At 46.9% G+C, this 19,913-nt stretch overlaps 1 protein-coding gene across 2 annotated transcripts; it reads right to left on the bottom strand.

Annotated features, from left to right (window-relative positions):
* Window positions 1-803: 803 nt before the first annotated feature.
* Window positions 804-15,890, bottom strand: LOC143785117 (very long chain fatty acid elongase 4-like). Of its 2 annotated transcripts, none has more exons than XM_077273792.1 (8): window positions 15,687-15,890; window positions 7,284-7,350; window positions 6,901-7,088; window positions 5,441-5,521; window positions 5,013-5,069; window positions 4,315-4,429; window positions 1,589-1,716; window positions 804-1,216 (listed from the first exon to the last, which is right to left on the bottom strand). In XM_077273792.1, exons 2-8 carry the CDS (start codon window positions 7,339-7,341, stop codon window positions 1,046-1,048), a joined length of 798 nt encoding a protein of 265 aa, XP_077129907.1. In that variant the 5' UTR covers window positions 7,342-7,350; window positions 15,687-15,890; the 3' UTR covers window positions 804-1,045. The 2 variants fall into 2 exon arrangements, with proteins under 2 accessions (XP_077129907.1, XP_077129908.1); XM_077273793.1 differs by having other exon boundaries at window positions 15,829-15,867.
* Window positions 15,891-19,913: the final 4,023 nt, after the last annotated feature.

Raw genomic sequence — 19,913 nt, 5'->3', positions numbered from 1 at the left:
CAGAATAGTGAGTGCAGCTCTGGGGTATAATACAGGATGTAACTCAGGATCAGTAATGTAATGTATGTACACAGTGACTGCACCAGCAGAATAGTGAGCGCAGCTCTGGAGTATAATACAGGATGTGACTCAGGATCAGTAATATATGTACACAGTGACTGCACCAGCAGAATAGTGAGTGCAGCTCTGGAGTATAATACAGGATGTAACTCAGGATCAGTAATGTAATGTATGTACACAGTGACTGCACCAGCAGAATAGTGAGTGCAGCTCTGGGGTATAATACAGGATGTAACTCAGGATCAGTAATGTAATGTATGTACACAGTGACTGCACCAGCAGAATAGTGAGCGCAGCTCTGGAGTATAATACAGGATGTGACTCAGGATCAGTAATGTATGTACACAGTGACTGCACCAGCAGAATAGTGAGTGCAGCTCTGGGGTATAATACAGGATGTAACTCAGGATCAGTAATGTAATGTATGTACACAGTGACTGCACCAGCAGAATAGTGAGTGCAGCTCTGGGGTATAATGCAGGATGTAACTCAGGATCAGTAATGTAATGTATGTACACAGTGACTGCACCAGCAGAATAGTGAGTGCAGCTCTGGGGTATAATACAGGATGTAACTCAGGATCAGTAATGTAATGTATGTACACAGTGACTGCACCAGCAGAATAGTGAGTGCAGCTCTGGAGTATAATACAGGATGTGACTCAGGATCAGTAAGTCGCCATCAGTTAGAGATTTTATGACATAGCGAGCCTCTATGACACACACCACATCATCAGAGCACCGTGATACATAAAAAAAGCTTTTATTGAGGTCGTGATATCCTCGGGGGCGGGGCGTCGGCTCCTCCCTGTCACATGATCTACATGACATAGACAATCCGATATTTGCATATATCATCCTGTGACGTGAGCAGTATGACACCGAACCCTGGGTTATTGGAGGAGCTGTGGCCCTTGTGCTGGGGCCCCTGACCGTAAACTTTCTTCCAACATGTCTCCAGTCAGTAAATTGTGGCCCCTGAGGGCTCAGAGCTTCTTCTTGTGGGGGCGGCGGAGGTAGGTCTGGTAGTAGAAGTTTAGGAAGAGGATGATGAGGGTGATGATGTAGGTGAAGACGGCCAAATTAAAGCCATCCGGGAACGGACAGTCTGTGAACAGGTTGTATCCGGAGTGAAGAGCGATGGCGGCAAACTGCGTCTACGGGGAAAAGACACGATCACGTCATTATACCGGTGTAACGGAACATCGGGGGCGGCACGACGTGTAATATCGTAATGTAAGATCCAATAACCCATGTGATAATACACAACGTCATGTAATAAGGTCAGCAATGACGTCACCGCAAATGTATCATATATTATATCACAGGAGATACAAAGTAACAATGTACCGATACATAATGGATAATTCCGATATTAGATATTATTACATCACATTCTCAGACGTTACATCATCCCAACGTGATGTAATAAAGTACAATGTGTTTATAACCATGTGACCGAGGACGACACATAATGACAGGATGTATCACAGCGTGTCTGCGCCATTACTGGCCGAGTCCTCCGTTACCAGCTGTAGTATCGTCAGGTGTCGCTTCCACCACAGATATTTCTGCAGCGACGGCCCCAGGACAGCGAGAGCGTAGTACAGGTACATGAAGGTGTGGACGAAGGAGTTCAGCATCCCGATGAAAAAGGCTGGGGAGACAAGAGAGGGCAATTACAGATACAGGGGAAACCAGACGTTTCCATCCACTATATAGAAAGACACATCTGCAGGTTGTTCTCAATATCGGACATGAAATCAGAATAAACATTTCCCGTTTTAGGACAATTAGGATTACCATAATTATTAATAATTGTCAAATGCCAGAATAATGAGAGTGAAGGTTTTAAGATATTTTTATTACTTAATGCAAAGTCAGAAGTTTCCATCCATTTCATTATATTTGGCACCATTGCCCTTACACCGAATGACTTGGGTTAGACGTTTGGGATCTCCTTCCACAAGCTTCTCACAATAGTTGGTTGGAATTTGGGCCCATTCCTCCTGGCAACACTGGTGTCATTGATCCAGGGTTGTAGGTCGCCTTTCTCGCATTGGACTTTTCAGCTTTGCCCGTAAATTTTCACTAGGATTCAGATCACGGCTTTGTGATGGCCGCACCAAAATATTGACTTTATTATCCTGAAGCCACTTTGTTACCATTTTGGCAGTATGCTTCGGGCCATTGTCCATTTGGAAGACCCATTTCCACCCAAGCTTTAGATTCCTGGCTGATGTCTTGAGATGTCGCTTCAGTATTGCCACATAATCTTCTTTTCTCATGATTCCATCTATTTTGTAAAATGCACCAGTCCCTCCTGCAGCAAAACAACCCCACAACATGATGCTGCCACCCCCGTGTTTCACAGTGGGGATGGTGTTCTTAGGCTTCCAAGCTTCTCCCTTTTTCCTCCAAACATAACGATGGTCATTATGCCGAAAAAGTTCAATTTTAGTTCCATCAGACCACAGGACACATGTCCAAAAATTAAGGTCTTTGTGCCTGTGTGCATTTGCAAACATTAATCTGGCTTTTTTATGTTTCTTTTGAAGTAATGGCTTCTTCCTGGCAGAGTAGCCTTTCAGCCCATGTTGATACAGTTCTCGTTTCACTGTGGATACTGACACAATCTTACCAGCTTCCACCATCATCTTCACAAGGTCTTTTGCTTTTGTCCTTGGGTTGATATGCACATGTCGGAGCAAAGCACGTTCATCTCTGGGACACAGAACCCATCTCCTACCTGAGCGGTATGAGGGCTGGACATTCCCATTTTATTTGTACTTGTGTATAATTGTTTGTACAGATGAACAAGGCACCTTCAGGTATCTTGAAATTGTACCAAAGGATGAACCAGACTTGTGCAAGTCCACAATTCTCTTGCTGATATCTTGGCTGATTTCTTGAGACTTTTCCATGATGCTACACAAAGAAGCAGTGTGTTTCAGGTGTGCATTAAAATATATTCACAGTTGTGTCTCTAATTAACTCAGATGTTGCCAAAAAAGCTATCAGAAGCTTCCAAACACATGACATCATCATATAGTCAGTCCGGAATTGTGTAAAGATGTAGTAATCTTAGCGTATCTGAACTTTTGACTTTGCAGTAAGTAATAAAAATGCCTTAAAACCTTCTCTCTCTCATTATTCTGGCGTTTGGCAAATATTAATAATTATGGTAATCCTGATTGTCCTAAAATGGGAAAGGTTTATTCTGATTTTTTTGTCAGATATTGAGAGAAACCGCAGATGTGTCTTTATATAGAGTGGATGGAAACTTCTGGTTTCAACTGTATATATATATATATATATATATATATATATATATATATACCCACACAGTATATACACGTACACACACACATACACAAGTGCTTCTCACAAAATGAGAATATCATCAAAAAGTGAATTTATTTCAGTTCTTCAATACAAAAAGTGAATCTCCTATATTCTATAGAGTCATTACACACAGAGTGATCTATTTCACGTGTTTATTTCTGTTAATGTTGATGATTATGGCTTACAGCCAATGAAAACCCAAAAGGCATTATCTCAATAAATTAGAATACTTTATTACACCAGCTGGAAAAATGATTGTAAAATTGGAAATGTTGGCCATGCTGCGGTTCTCCCGGTTGCTTGTGCTCCTTTTTCTACGACACGTCTTCCTTCCACTCCACTTTCCATTAATATTCTTGGATACAGCACTCTGTGAACAGCCGGCTTCTATAGCAATGACCTTTTGTGGCTTCCCCTCCTTGTGGAGTGTGTCAGTGACGCCTTCTGGACATCTGTCAGGTCCGCAGTCTTCCCCATGATTGTGGAGCTACTGAAACAGACTAAGGACCTTTATAAACACTTAGGAGCCTTTACAGGTGTTTGTTGTTAATTATTCTAATTTACTGAGATAATGACTTCTGGGTTTTCATTGGCTGTAAGGCATAATCATCAACATTAACAGAAATAAACACGTGAAATAGATCACTATGTGTGTAATGAATCTATAGAATATATGAGAGTCACTTTTTGTATTGAAGAACTGAAATAAATTCACTTTTTGTTGATATTCTCATTTTGTAAGAAGCCCCTGTATGGTGACAGAAAAATGCAATTCTCTTAGCACATCTCCGCTACACAGACACAAGGAAGCGATGCAGCCGAGACAGAGGGTTGTTCAGCATGACTGTCACAAAGGGTTAAAGTTGGGAATGTGGGGTCAGGCCAGCGAGATGCCGGGGTACACACTCACCCTGACCCCCGGCCACGTACTTCACCCCCGCCCACCAGTTGAAGATCATGGTGCCGTGGTGGTAAACGTGGAGGAACGAGATCTGACTGAACTTCTTTCTCATAATGAAGAAAATCTGTAGAGAGAAGAGATGAGAGATAAAGGCATAGTGCTGAGATACAGCCCGTAACGCTGAGATACACCAGGTGACTGATACACTGTACAATATAATTTACCTCCTCCAGACCCATCTGCCCTTCTCGACTCCTCTGTCCCCCTCCTCTTCCAGACTCCTCGGTTAACCTCCTCCTCCTCCTTCAGAGCACTCTGTCCTCCTCCTTTATCCTCTTCCACTAGGTCCCTCTGTCCTGCTTCTAATCCAGACCTCTGTCCTCCTCTAAACTCCTGCCCTCCTCCTCCAGACCCCTCTGTCCAACTCCTCAGACTCCCCTGTCCTCCTCCTCAAGACCCATCTATCCTCCTCCTCAGACTCCCCTGATCTCCTCCTCCAGACCCTTCTGTCCTCCACCAGATTCCTCTTTTCCTTGTAAACCTCGACATGTCCAATCTTTTTTCCTCCAACACCTACAGCCAGGGTAAGTTAGGCCACCCCATGCACATTTATATGTCGAAGATCCTCAATTTTATATAGTGAATGAGATAAAGAAAGAGGAAAAGATAATGGAGAGAGAAGTGTCCGCAGCGGCCGCCGTCCTCACCGTGTCAAGAAGTTCAATCACTTTTGAGAAGAAGAACCACCAGCAGACCCTCGCCATCTATGAGACAGAAGCATGGGGGAGAGTCATCACCCGGAACACAGTACTGCGACTCAGCGGACCACTGACCAGCGGACCACTGACCAGCAGACCACTGACCAGCAGACCACTGACCAGCGGACCACTGACCAGCGGACCACTGACCATCGGACCACTGACCAGCAGACCACTGACCAGCAGACCATTGACCAGCGGACCACTGACCAGCGGACCACTGACCAGCAGACCACTGACCAGCAGACCACTGACCATCGGACCACTGACCAGCGGACCACTGACCATCGGACCACTGACCAGCAGACCACTGACCAGCGGACCACTATCCAGCAGACCACCGCCATGAAACCACATACAACTTGTATTATATTCACCCGCAGGCCCAGCTCACTGTTACTGTAGTCCACTGGCTGACAAAAGTAGCTGTACCCCGCCAGCACCGACGTCACCAGGAACTGAGGAAAAACACAAAGAACCAGGAAAAAAATCAGAGAATGTGCTGAAAACAAATATAAGATCATAGAGATCATGGCATGGGGTTGGGGTTCCGTGTAGGTCAGGGTGAAGTATATAGACTGCATGGTTTAGGGTTGGGGAGTCCGTGTAGGTCAGGGTGGGGTATATAGACTGCACTGTATGGGGTGGAGGGTCTGTGTAGGTCAGGGTGGAGTATATAGATCGCACGGTACGGGGTGGGGGTCAGGGTGAAGTATATAGACTGCACAATACGGGGTGGAGGGTTCGTGTAGCTCATGGTGGAGTATATAGACGGCACGGTACGGGGTGGGGGATCCGTATAGATCAGGGTGGCATATAGACAGCATGGTAGAGGGTGTAGTTCAGTGTGGAGTATATAGACCGCACGGTACGTGGTGGAGGGTCCGTGTATATCAGGGTGGAGTATATAGACTGCACGGTATGGGGTGGAGGGTCCGTATAGGTCAGGGTGAGGTATATAGACTGCACGGTATGGGGTAGGGGGTCTGCATAGATCAGGGTGGAGTATATAGACCGCACGGTACGGGGTGGGGGTCCGTATAGATCAGGGTGGTGAATATAGACAGCATGGTACAGGGTGGAGGGTCTTTGTAGGTCAGGGTAGAGTATATAGACCGCACAGTATGGAGTTGGGGGTCCATGTAGATCAGGGTGGAATATATAGACCGCACGGTACGGGGTGGGGGGTCCGTGTAGATCAGGGTGGAGTATATAGACTGCATGGTACAGGGTAGGGGGTCCACGTAGATCAGGGTGAGGTATATTGACTGCACGGTACAGGGTAGGGGGTCCACGTAGATCAGGGTGGAGTATATAGACCACACGGTACTGGGTGGGGGGTCCGTGTAGATCAGGGTGGAGTATATAGACCACATGGTATGGGGTGGAGGGTCCGTGTAGGTCAGGGTGGAGTATATAGACCGCACAGTACGGGGTCCGTGTAGATCAGGGTGGAGTATATAGACCACATGGTATGGGGTGGAGGGTCCGTGTAGATCAGGGTGGAGTATATAGACCACATGGTATGGGGTGGAGGGTCCGTGTAGGTCAGGGTGGAGTATATAGACTGCACGGTACAGGGTAGGGAGTCCACGTAGATCAGGGTGGAGTATATAGACCACATGGTACCGGGTGGGGGGTCCGTGTAGATCAGGGTGGAGTATATAGACCGCACGGTACCGGGTGGGGGGTCCGTGTAGATCAGGGTGGAGTATATAGACCGCACGGTACGGGGTGGGGGGGTCCGTGTAGATCAGGGTGGAGTATATAGACTGCACGGTACGGGGTGGAGGGTCCGTGTAGGTCAGGGTGGAGTATATACTCAGCCTAGTCTCACCTCATAGAACATATAGGCTGACAGTACCACCAGTGCCAGGTTATAGACCAGGAGGACAGAGCGCAGGGTGAAGGGTTCCCGTCCTTCCATTATTTTAGGGCCCAGGGCCACAAGAACAAGGTAGAAGGCAAATATCAGGATGACAGGGACGGGCGAGTAGACGAGGAGCCAGGGGTCCGTGCGGCTGTCTGCAAATAACAGGAAAAAAAAATAAATAATATCCACGTCAGGACCAGCAGGCCACCACCTGCGACAGGGAGCCATCTGCGACTATTGGGCACCACCCTAGAGTGGATGGGGTCTATGACCACCCAAGAATAAGGGGAGATTCCAAACCTTGGAGCTCGTCGCCCTGAATTGGGAGGGGCTTGCTGTTTTTTTACCTCCATTCTCTAGGGCCCACAAGTAGAAATCTTGTGCTGCCTGCCATGTGGATCCCATCTTGTAGACCTGAAAGATGAAATATGAGGGGGTCACCGAGCACACGAATCCCACCGATCACTACAATGGGGGAAAATCACATACGATCACATTGATGCTGCAGCTGCGGTGACGGAGTGAGCGGTTGACGAGATCCAAACATCTGCCCCAACTGCTACAATCTATCCATTGAGTGCAAACACGCAACATATCCACGGAGTGTAAACACGCAACATATCCACGGAGTGTAAACACGCAATGGATCCACTGAATGTAAACATGCAACGGATCCACCGAATGTAAACATGCATCGGATCCCCCCAGTGTAAACACGCAATGTATCCACCGAGTGTAAACATGCAACAGATTCACCGAATGTAAACACGCAACGGATCCACCGAATGTAAGCATGCAACGGATCCCCACAGTGTAAACAAGCAATGTATCCACCAAGTGTAAACATGCAACAGATCCACCGAATGTAAACATGCAACGGATCCCCCCAGTGTAAACACGCAATGTATCCACCGAGTGTAAACACGCAACAGATTCACCGAATGTAAACACGCAACGGATCCCCCCAGTGTAAACACGCAATGTATCCACCGAGTGTAAACACGCAACAGATTCACCGAATGTAAACACGCAACGGATCCACCGAATGTAAGCATGCAACGGATCCCCCCAGTGTAAACACGCAATGTATCCACCGAGTGTAAACACGCAACAGATTCACCAAATGTAAACATGCAACGGATCCCCCCAGTGTAAACACGCAATGTATCCACCGAGTGTAAACACGCAACAGATTCACCGAATGTAAACATGCAACGGATCCCCCCAGTGTAAACACGCAATGTATCCACCGAGTGTAAACACGCAACAGATTCACCGAATGTAAACATGCAACGGATCCCCCCAGTGTAAACACGCAATGTATCCACCGAGTGTAAACACGCAACAGATTCACCGAATGTAAACATGCAACGGATCCCCACAGTGTAAACACGCAATGTATCCACCCAGTGTAGACATGCTACGGATCCACCGAGTGTAAACACGCAACGGATCCACCAAATGTAAACATGCAACGAATCCTCAATGTAAACACGCAACATATCCACCGAGCTTAACCCCTTAGTGACAGAGCCAATTTGGTACTTAATGACCGAGCCAATTTTTACAATTCTGACCAGTGTCACTTTATGAGGTTATAACTCTGGAACGCTTTATCGGATCCTGCTGATTCTGAGATTGTTTTTTCGTGACATGTTGTACTTCAAGTTAGTGGTAACATTTCTTCGATATTACTTGCGATTATTTATGAAAAAAATGGAAATATGGCGAAAATGTTTAAAATTTAGCAATTTTCAAACTTTGTATTTTTATGCCCTTAAATCAGAGAGATATGTCACAAAAAATAGTTAATAAATAACATTTCCCACATGTCTACTTTACATTAGCACAATTTTGGAAACAATTTTTTTTTTTGTTAGGGAGTTATAAGGGTTAAAAGTTGACCAGCAATTTCTCATTTATACAACACCATTTTTTTTTAGGGACCACATCTCATTTGAAGTCATTTTGAGGGGTCTATATGATAGAAAATAACCAAGTGTGACACCATTCTAAAAACTGCACCCCTCAAGCTGCTCAAAACCACATTCAAGAAGTTTATTAACCCTTTACGTACTTCACAGGAACTGAAACAATGTGGAAGAAAAAAATGAACATTTAACTTTTTTTTGCAAACATTTTACTTCAGAACCATTTTTTTTAATTTTCACAAGTGTAAAAACAGAAATGTAACCACAAATTTTGTTGTGCAATTTTTCCTGAGTACGCCGATACCCCATATGTGGAGGTAAACCACTGTTTGGGCGCACCGCAGAGCTTGGAAGTGAAGGAGCACCGTTTGACTGTTTCAATGCAGAATTGGCTGGAATTGAGATCGGACGCCATGTCGCGTTTCGGGAGCCCCTAATGTGCCTAAACAGTGGAAACCCCCCACAAGTGATACCATTTTGGAAACTAGACCCCTTAAGGAACTTATCTAGATGTGTGGTGAGCACTTTGAACCCCCAAGTGCTTCACAGAAGTTTATAACGTAGAGCTGTGAAAATAAAAAATCGCATTTGTTTTCACAAAAATGATTTTTTCGCCCACAAATTCTTATTTTCACAAGGGTAACAGGAGAAATTAGACCACAAAAGTTGTTGTGCAATTTCTCCTGAGTACGTCAATACCCCATATGTGGGGGTAAACCACTGTTTGGGCGCACCGCAGAGCTTGGAAGTGAAGGAGCACCGTTTGACTTTTTCAATGCAGAATTGGCTGGAATTGAGATCGGATGCCATGTCGCGTTTGGAGAGCCCCTGATGTGCCTAAACAGTGGAAACCCCCCACAAGTGATACCATTTTGGAAACTAGACCCCTTAAGGAACTTATCTAGATATTCGGTGAGCACTTTGAACCCCCAAGTGCTTCACAGAAGTTTATAACGTAAAGCCGTGAAAATAAAAAAATCGCATTTTTTCTACAAAAATGATCTTTTTGCCTCCAAATTTTTATTTTACCAAGGGTAACAGGAGAATATGGACCCCAGAAATTGTTGTACAATTTGTCCTGAGTACGCCGACACCCCGTATGTGGGGGTAAACCACTGTTTGGGTGCATGGCTGAGCTCGGAAGCAAAGGAGCGCCATTTGACTTTTCAATGCAAAATTGACTGGAATTGAGATCGGACGCCATGTCGCGTTTGGAGAGCCCCTGATGTGCCTAAACAGTAGAAACCCCCCAAAAGTGACCCCATTTTGGAAACTAGACCCCCCATGGAACTTATCTAGATGTGTAGTGAGAACTTTGAATGCCCAAGTGCATCACAGAAGTTTATAATGCAGAGTCGTGAAAATAAAAAATATATTTTTTTTAACAATAAAGATTTTTTAGCCCCCAAGTTTTTATTTTCACAAGGGTAACAAGAGAAATTGGACCCCAAAAGTTGTTGTCCAATTTGTCCTGAGTATGCTGGTACCCCATATGTGGGGGTAAACCACTGCTTGGGCGCACGGCAGAGCTCGGAAGGGAAGGAGCGCCATTTTGGAATGCAGACTTTGATAGAATTGTCTGCGGGCGTTATGTTGCGTTTGCAGACCCCTAATGTACCTAAACAGTAGAAACTCCCAACAAGTGACCCCATTTTGGAAACTAGACCCCCCAAGGAACTTATCTAGATATGTGGTGAGAACTTTGAATGCCCAAGTGCTTCACAGAAGTTTATAATGCATAGTAGTGAAAATAAAAAATATTTTTTTTTCCCACAAAAAAGATTTTTTTAGCCCCCAAATTTTTTTTTCACAAGGGTAACAAGAGAAATTGGACTGCAAAAGTTGTTGTCCAATTTGTCCTGAGTATGCTGGTACCCAATATGTGGGGGTAAACCACTGTTTGGGCGCACGGCAGAGCTCGGAAGAGAAGGAGCGCCATTTTGGAATTCAGACTTTGATAGAATTGTCTGTGGGTGTTATGTTGCATTTGCAGAGCCCCTGATGTACCTAAACAGTAGAAACCCCCCACAAGTGACCACATTTCGGAAACTAGACCCCCTAAGGAACTTATCTAGGTATGTGGTGAGAACTTTGAATGCTCAAGTGCGTCACAGAAGTTTATAATGCAGAGTAGTGAAAATAAAAAAATATTTTTTTTCCCACAAAAAAGATTTTTAGCCCCCAAGTTTTTATTTTCACAAGGGTAACAGGAGAAATTGGACCCCAAAAGTTGTTGTCCAATTTATCCCGAGTACGCTGATGCCCCATATGTGGGGGTAAACCACTGTTTGGGCGCACGGCAGAGCTCAGAAGGGAGGGAGCACCATTTGACTTTTTTAGCGCAAAATTGGCTGTCGTGTTTGGAGACCCCCCTGATGTACCTAAACAGTGGAAACCCCCAAATTATAACTCCAACCCTAACTCCAACACACCCCTAACCCTAATCTTAACCCGATCCATAATCCTAATCACAACCCTAACGATAATCACAACCCTAACCCCAAAACAGCCCTAATCTCAACCCTAACCATAACCCTAATCAAAACCCTAAATCCAACACACCCCTAACCCTAATCCCAAACGTAACCCTAATCCCGACCCTAATCCAAACCCTAATCCCAACTCTAACCCTAACTTTAGCCCCAACCCTAACCCTAACTTTAGCCCCAACCCTAACCATAACTTTAGCCCCGTCGTCACAAAAAAAGTTCAATGTAACCTTTTTTTTGTACGTCGCGTCCACCATTTCCGCGCATGTGTGGCCGTAACTCTGCCCCCTCCTCCCCAGGACATAGACTGGGCAGCGGATGCGTTGAAAAACTGCATCCGCTGCCCACGTTGTGCACAATTTTCACGACGCATTGCGACCGCCCCGTACCGACGCAAGTGTGAGAGAAGCCTAAGGCTACTTTCACACTAGCGTCGTACTCGGCCCATCGCAGTGTGCCGGGCCGACGTACCGATGCTAGCGTTGTAAGCGCCGCACAACGGGTGCAGCGGATGCTGTTTTTTCAACGCATCCGCTGCCCCATTGTGAGGGGAGGCGGGGGCGGAGTTCCGGCCGCGCATGCGCGGTCGGAAATGGCGGACACGTCGCACAAAAAAGTTACATGTAGCTTTTTTTTTTGTGCCGACGGTCCGCCAAAGCACGACGCATCCGTCGCACGACGGATGCGACATGTGGCAATCCGTCGCAATGCGTCGCTAATGCAAGCCAATGGAGAAAAAACGCATCCTGCAAGCACTTTTGCAGGATGCGTTTTTTCTCCGACGCATTGCGACGGAAGCCAAAAAACGCTAGTGTGAAAGTAGCCTAACCCTAACCCTAGCCCTAACCTTAACCCTAAATTTAGCCCCAACCCTAACCCTAACCCTAATTTTAGCCCCAACTCGTCTTCTCCTGCCGGCCGGCAGATGGCAGCAGATGGCGGGCGCACTGCGCATGCGCCCGCCATAAGGAAAAAGCCGGCTGGCAGGAGAAGACAGAAAAGGACCCAGGGACACCGGGTGAGTATGTTAGGGTCCCCGAATCCCCCTATTTCTCTGTCCTCTGATGTGTGATCACATCAGAGGACAGAGAATTACAGATCGCTTTTTTTTTTTTTTGCGGTCGCCGGTAAACTGTTAATTACCGGCGATCGCAAAACAGGGGTCGGTGCAAACCGACCCCGATCATGTTCTTTGGGGTCTCGGCTACCCCCGGCAGCCGAGACCCCAAAGATCTTCCGGGTGCCGGGCGTACTGCGCGTGAGAACATCCACCAGAGGGCGCCTCACCGCGAATGAATGAAATGTAGGTCAATGACCTACATTTCATTCATTCGCAGGGGAATTACAAGCACGGAGCACAGCTGCATTTAGCAGGGCTCCTGCCTGTAATATTAGTTAACCCCTTCAGATGGATTACATCGTTGGACCTGACAGTACATCAGAAGGTATGTATCTTGTGCATTTATTATGTTGCCAAGCGAGGGACTGCAAATGGATTTGAGAGAACAATAAATTATTACAACAACCGCTGTGTTTATTTCATTAAAATACTTTTCAATCATGTGTGTGTGTGTTTTTTAACCCTTTCCTACAATTGGATTAATAATGGATAGGTGTCATAATTTACGCCTCTCCATTATTAATCTGGCTTAATGTCACCTTCCAATAGCAAGGTGGCATTAACCCTTCATTACCCCATATCCCACCGCTACAGGGAGTGGGAAGAGAGTGGCCAAGTGCCAGAATAGGCGCATCTTCCAGATGTGCCTTTTCTGGGGTGGCTGGGGGCAGATGTTTTTAGCCACGGGGGGGCCAATAACCATGGACCCTCTCCTGGCTATTAATATCTGCCCTCAGTCACTGGCTTTACCACTCTGGCGGAGAAAATTGCGCGGGAGCCCACGGCAATTTTTTCCGCCATTTAACCCTTTATTTCAGCAGCTACAGCGCTGAAATTTTGCACATACACACTACTAACATTAGTAGTGTGGAATATGCAAAAAAAAGGGGATATGAGATGGTTTACTATATGTAAACCACGTCTCATATCCTGTCGGGTTTGTGCAGGAGAAATGCAAAGCCGGCAATTGAATTACCGACTTTTCACTAACACCGCTGCGTATTTCTCGCAAGTCACACTGCTGGTCCGTGTGGAATCCGTATTTTTTTCGCCCCCATAGACTTTCATTGGCGTATTATTTGCGCAATACGCTGACAAACGCAGCATGCTGCGATTTTGTACGGCCGTAGAACGCCGTATAATACTGAACCGTAATATACGGCTAATAGGAGCAACCCCATTGAGAAGCATTGTGCCGTATGTAATGCGAGTTTTACGTACGTAGTTTTTGCGCTCTTACGTACGTAAAACACGCATGTGTGACCCCAGCCTTAATGTGGTAAATGACTATTCTAGCTGACGTCTGGTTTGTAATGCAATATCTTCATAGGTGTATAGAGGCCCATTTCCAACAACCATCTTCCGTTCTTATGGTACTTAGTGTTTGCTACCTGTGTAAGAAGTATAATGGATGGTTAGAATACCCTTGTGCAAGTATGTTAGCACAGCTGTAAACAGTTTGGCTGATTAGAGAACCTATAAACCTGACCTTCCTTTGAGCTAGTTGAGAATCTGGATCATTACATTTGTTGGTTCCATTAAACTCTCAAAATGGCCAGAAAAAAAGAACTTTCATGTGAAACGCGACAGTCTAGTCTTGTTCTTAGAAATGAAGGCTATTCCATGTGAGAAACTGCCAAGAAACTGAAGATTTCCTACACCGGTGTGTCCTACTCCCTTCAGAGCAGAGCACAAACAGGCTCTAACCAGAGTAGAAGGAGAAGTGGGAGGCCGCGCTGCACAACTGAGCAACCAGACAAGTACATTAGAGTCTGTAGTCTGAGAAATCGACGCCTCACAGGTCCTCAACTGGCAGCTTCATTAAATAGTACACGCAAAACGCCAGCGTCAACGTCTACAGTGAAGAGGCGACTCCGGGATGCTGGCCTTCAGGGCAGAGTGGCAAAAAAAAAAGCCATATGTGAGACTGGCTAATAAAAGGAAAAGATTAATATAGGCAAAAGAGCACAAACATTGGACAGAGGAAGATTGGAAAAAAGTGTTATGGACAGACGAATCCAAGTCTGCGGTGTTTGGATCACACAGAAGAACATTTGTGAGACGCAGAACAACTGAAAAGATGCTGGAAGAGAGTGAGACGCCATCTGTGAAGCATGGTGGAGGTAATGTGATGGTCTGGGGCTGCTTTGGTGCTGGTAAAGTGGGAGATTTGTACAAGGTAAAAGGGATATTGAATAAGGAAGGCTTTCACTCCATTTTGTAACGCCATGCCGTACCCTGTGGACAGCGCTTGGTTGGAGCCAATTTCATCCTACAACAGGACAATGACCCGAAGCACACCTCCTAATTATACAAGAACTATTTAGGGAAGAAGCAGCAGCTGGTATCTATCTGTAATGGAGCGGCCAGCACAGTCACCAGATCTCAGCCCCATTGAGCTGTTGTGGGAGCAGCTGGACCGTATGGTGCAAAAAGTGTCCATCAGCCAAACCAACATGTGGAGGGGCTTCTGGAAGCATGGGGGGAAAGTTCTCCAGATTACCGCAGCAAATTAACTTCTAGAAGGCCAAAGGTCTGCAATGCTGGAACTGCTGCAAAGGAGCAAAGATTGAAAGAGAAAATTATTATTTCACATGAAAATCTTTTTTTCGAACCTTGTCAATGTCTGGACTAGATTTTACATTCATTTGGCAACTCATTGGATTAATAAAAGTAGGAATTATGGAAACCACTAAATTGTCTGGGTGACCCTAAACCTTGGAACCGTAGTGTATACCTTCCATACTTCTTACATCTCCATACTATAGGTGACCCCAGGCCTCTCCAGTCCACCAGGAGGTGTTTGCTCATCGGCATGAAATTATTTACGTGAGTGACAACACTTCTGGTTTATCTTCTGAAATAAATGGAGATTGTTGAGTGACTAGACCGACGAGGAGGAGGAGGGAGCGAGGGCTGCACAGCCCTAGATCCACAAGTCTGGACCTGAGCACACCAGTCCTCCTGATTGTACGATTATCTGTATCATTACCATTACAATAAATCTCTGCTTTACTGCAGCTGCCTGACGCTGTGTATCCGGACCTCACCGCATCTCCGGACCCCACAGCGTCCCGTGTGATAAAATAAAGCACAAGAGCAGCTGATAATAGAGAAGAACACTTCATTCATTTCCACAGGAAGTTTCAGACATTTTCTAAGTACAAGGCTTCTTCCTGTAGCCAGGACCAGGTAGTCCTCTGTTCTCACCTGTGCAGGCCTCTCCTCCGCCAGAGCCTCCTCCTCACCCTCTGGTCCCAGCAGTGTCACCCTGGACTCTGTGTAATCCCTGACACCACAGAGGGAGGGAAACCGCAGACTACTCCCTCCCCCGCTATAATGCCAAGATTACCCTGTATACAGCGCAGCCACATCCTGACACACAGACACTACACTGCTGAGCCTGGGGGAACTGCTCCCAGAATGCAAAGCACCACAAGGAAACAAGGAATGCTGGGAGATTTCACCTCAATGAGTGCAGCTCTGGGGTATAATACAGGAGGTAACTCAGGATCAGTAATGTAATGTATGTACACAGTGACTGCACCAGCAGAATAGTGAGTGCAGCTCTGGGGTATAATACAGGATGTAACTCAGGATCAGTAATGTAATGTATGTACACAGTGACTGCACCAGCAGAATAGTGAGTGCAGCTCTGGGGTATAATACAGGAGGTAACTCAGGATCAGTAATGTAATGTATGTACACAGTGACTGCACCAGCAGAATAGTGAGTGCAGCTCTGGGGTATAATACAGGATGTAACTCAGGATCAGTAATGTAATGTATGTACACAGTGACTGCACCAGCAGAATAGTGAGTGCAGCTCTGGAGTATAATACAGGATGTAACTCAGGATCAGTAATGTATGTACACAGTGACTGCACCAGCAGAATAGTGAGTGCAGCTCTGGAGTATAATACAGGATGTAACTCAGGATCAGTAATGTATGTACACAGTGACTGCACCAGCAGAATAGTGAGTGCAGCTCTGGGATATAATACAGGATGTAACTCAGGATCAGTAATGTATGTACACAGTGACTGCACCAGCAGAATAGTGAGTGCAGCTCTGGGGTATAATACAGGATGTAACTCAGGATCAGTAATGTATGTACACAGTGACTGCACCAGCAGAATAGTGAGTGCAGCTCTGGGGTATAATACAGGATGTAACTCAGGATCAGTAATGTAATGTATGTACACAGTGACTGCACCAGCAGAATAGTGAGTGCAGCTCTGGAGTATAATACAGGATGTAACTCAGGATCAGTAATGTATGTACACAGTGACTGCACCAGCAGAATAGTGAGTGCAGCTCTGGAGTATAATACAGGAGGTAACTCAGGATCAGTAATGTAATGTATGTACACAGTGACTGCACCAGCAGAATAGTGAGTGCAGCTCTGGAGTATAATACAGGAGGTAACTCAGGATCAGTAATGTAATGTATGTACACAGTGACTGCACCAGCAGAATAGTGAGTGCAGCTCTGGGGTATAATACAGGAGGTAACTCAGGATCAGTAATGTAATGTATGTACACAGTGACTGCACCAGCAGAATAGTGAGCGCAGCTCTGGGGTATAATACAGGAGGTTACTCAGGATCAGTAATGTAATGTATGTACACAGTGACTGCACCAGCAGAATAGTGAGTGCAGCTCTGGGGTATAATACAGGATGTAACTCAGGATCAGTAATGTAATGTATGTACACAGTGACTGCACCAGCAGAATAGTGAGTGCAGCTCTGGGGTATAATACAGGAGGTTACTCAGGATCAGTAATGTAATGTATGTACACAGTGACTGCACCAGCAGAATAGTGAGTGCAGCTCTGGAGTATAATACAGGATGTAACTCAGGATCAGTAATGTAATCTATGTTCACAGTGACTGCACCAGCAGAATAGTGAGTGCAGCTCTGGGGTATAATACAGGATGTAACTCAGGATCAGTAATGTATGTACACAGTGACTGCACCAGCAGAATAGTGAGTGCAGCTCTGGGGTATACTACAGGAGGTTACTCAGGATCAGTAATGTAATGTATGTACACAGTGACTGCACCAGCAGAATAGTGAGTGCAGCTCTGGAGCATAATACAGGATGTAACTCAGGATCAGTAATGTAATGTATGTACACAGTGACTGCACCAGCAGAATAGTGAGTGCAGCTCTGGAGCATAATACAGGATGTAACTCAGGATCAGTAATGTATGTACACAGTGACTGCACCAGCAGAATAGTGAGTGCAGCTCTGGAGTATAATACAGGAGGTTACTCAGGATCAGTAATGTAATGTATGTACACAGTGACTGCACCAGCAGAATAGTGAGTGCAGCTCTGGGGTATAATACAGGAGGTTACTCAGGATCAGTAATGTAATGTATGTACACAGTGACTGCACCAGCAGAATAGTGAGTGCAGCTCTGGGGTATAATACAGGACGTAACTCAGGATCAGTAATGTATGTACACAGTGACTGCACCAGCAGAATAGTGAGTGCAGCTCTGTGGTATAATACAGGAGGTTACTCAGGATCAGTAATGTAATGTATGTACACAGTGACTGCTCCAGCAGAATAGTGGGTGCAGCTCTGCTCAGCTGCTGCTCACTGTGCTGATTGTGGGTGCGGTCGCTGCTGAACCTGCTGTGTGCTCCTGAGCTGGGAACCACCACCTCTCCACCCGGGGACCTGCGCTCTCTCTTACCCAGGGAGGGAGTGGGTTTCCTGGGATGAGTGAAGGAGCCAAGTCCCAGGCTTCTGCTTCCCGGACCAGGCTGGCGGGGGGCAGAAGGAACCAGCAACCAGCCTGCACATCAGAGGATTCGGGGGTGAGACGCTCCACCAGGAGTCGCAGCAATGTGGCTCCTACTCCCCCCAGGTCTGCAGAGACCCAGAGAAGCCGCAAGGCTTCCATGGAGGAGAAGCCTGCTAGCGAGCAGGATGGCGGCCCTTCCGGAGGAAAGCTGAGTGCTCACGGAGGTGAGGCCGACCTCACTGAGGAGGGTTGGGCGCTGCAGAGACCCCGGGAGTCTGTGTCCACCTATGCCTCCCGGGTCATGAGCCACCTTCGTGAGAATGAAGAAGCAAGCAAGAGATTGAGAAGGCTCCGGGAGGAGCTGCGCTGCACAAGCGAGCTGCAGGCGCCTCCAGACCCAGGAAGACGCAATTCCAGGCGGAGGTAAAGAGGCTGAAGCTTGAAATTAATGACCTGGAGGTAAGAAAAGCCTTTATCCAAGAAAAAAGTGGACCATTTAAAGAAAAATTGCAAAATGAAGACCGATTCAGAGAAATGGCTGATAACAGAGAGCAAAGGCAGATGGGGCTGCAGCCTGAGTGCCAGGTGGATGATGATGATGAGGAGGAGGAGGATGACCAGCAGAAAGCCCCACCTGGCAGCCTGCTTAGTCACTCACAGGCCACGTGCAGCGAGCTCCCTGCAGGACAGGCGACAATGACATCTCGTCGCAGTTCTGCTGGCTCTGGGGAGGACAGTGACATCGGCCAGGGAGGGGCGCTAATGGCAGAGATCAAGCTCCTGGAGTCCCCAGTGTGCCTTCAGAACTTCCATCTTGGTGATGATTTACCAGAGGAGGCACCTGGGGGCCGGAAAAAAAAGGTGAAGAAGATCAAACCTAAGCTGCAGGAAGCGGTAAGCTATGTATATGCCCCCCTCCCTGTACCCCTGAGTCGGCTGCAGGGTCAGCTCGCTGTATAAGCCCCGTTGCCCAGCCCAGCCCGGGTTCTGCTGTGGATCCGGTGCAAAGGCGCGGGGAGACTACAAAGCAATGTAGTGAGGCGCAGAGCTCCGTTTCTGCTTGTAGTAGCAGGGACGTAGCAGCAGGTGCATCAGCCGAGAGGCTGGACAGTGAGGGCGGCCCGGCGGCGGGCGAAAAATCAGGCCACGATACTGTGGTGCGCTCCCCAGTGGGAGGGGGGAGCAGCCCGGTGTCAGGGGCAGCTCCGGTAGCCTCGGTGCCCCTGAATGCTGTTGCCGCTGATCACTTAGTTGAGAAGCGGCGGCAGCGTGAGGGGGTTACCGGGGCAGGGCGTTCCAGTCCTCCCACCAAAGTCCTGTTCTGTGTTGGCGCCGCTGGTCAACAAGATCCTGATGCTAAGGATCAGCGGTGCCTCACAGCAGCGAAAGATCAGCGGCGCCTGGTAGCAACCATGAAGCAGCGGAAAATATCAACTGATGATGCGGAGGGCACACATAAAACCAGGGGTGAGGTCACCTCCAGTTCTGTGGAGGAGACTCAGCCCCTTGTGCCTGATGATGCGGAGGCCAAAGTGTCACCTCCTGTTGTCACTGGTCCAGCAGGAGTGAATGTGGTGGTGGGTATGGATGAGGAAAACTCTGTCTAGTGGTGTGGTTGCTGGTTTGGTGGAGGGTGAGGAGGTTATGGAGCTGGGTAATGGTGATGCTGTTGGTGTGG

Source organism: Ranitomeya variabilis, chromosome 7 (assembly GCF_051348905.1).
Source record: "Ranitomeya variabilis isolate aRanVar5 chromosome 7, aRanVar5.hap1, whole genome shotgun sequence".
Taxonomy (NCBI): domain Eukaryota; kingdom Metazoa; phylum Chordata; class Amphibia; order Anura; family Dendrobatidae; genus Ranitomeya; species Ranitomeya variabilis.
This window is presented reverse-complemented; position numbering and strand designations above follow the sequence as displayed.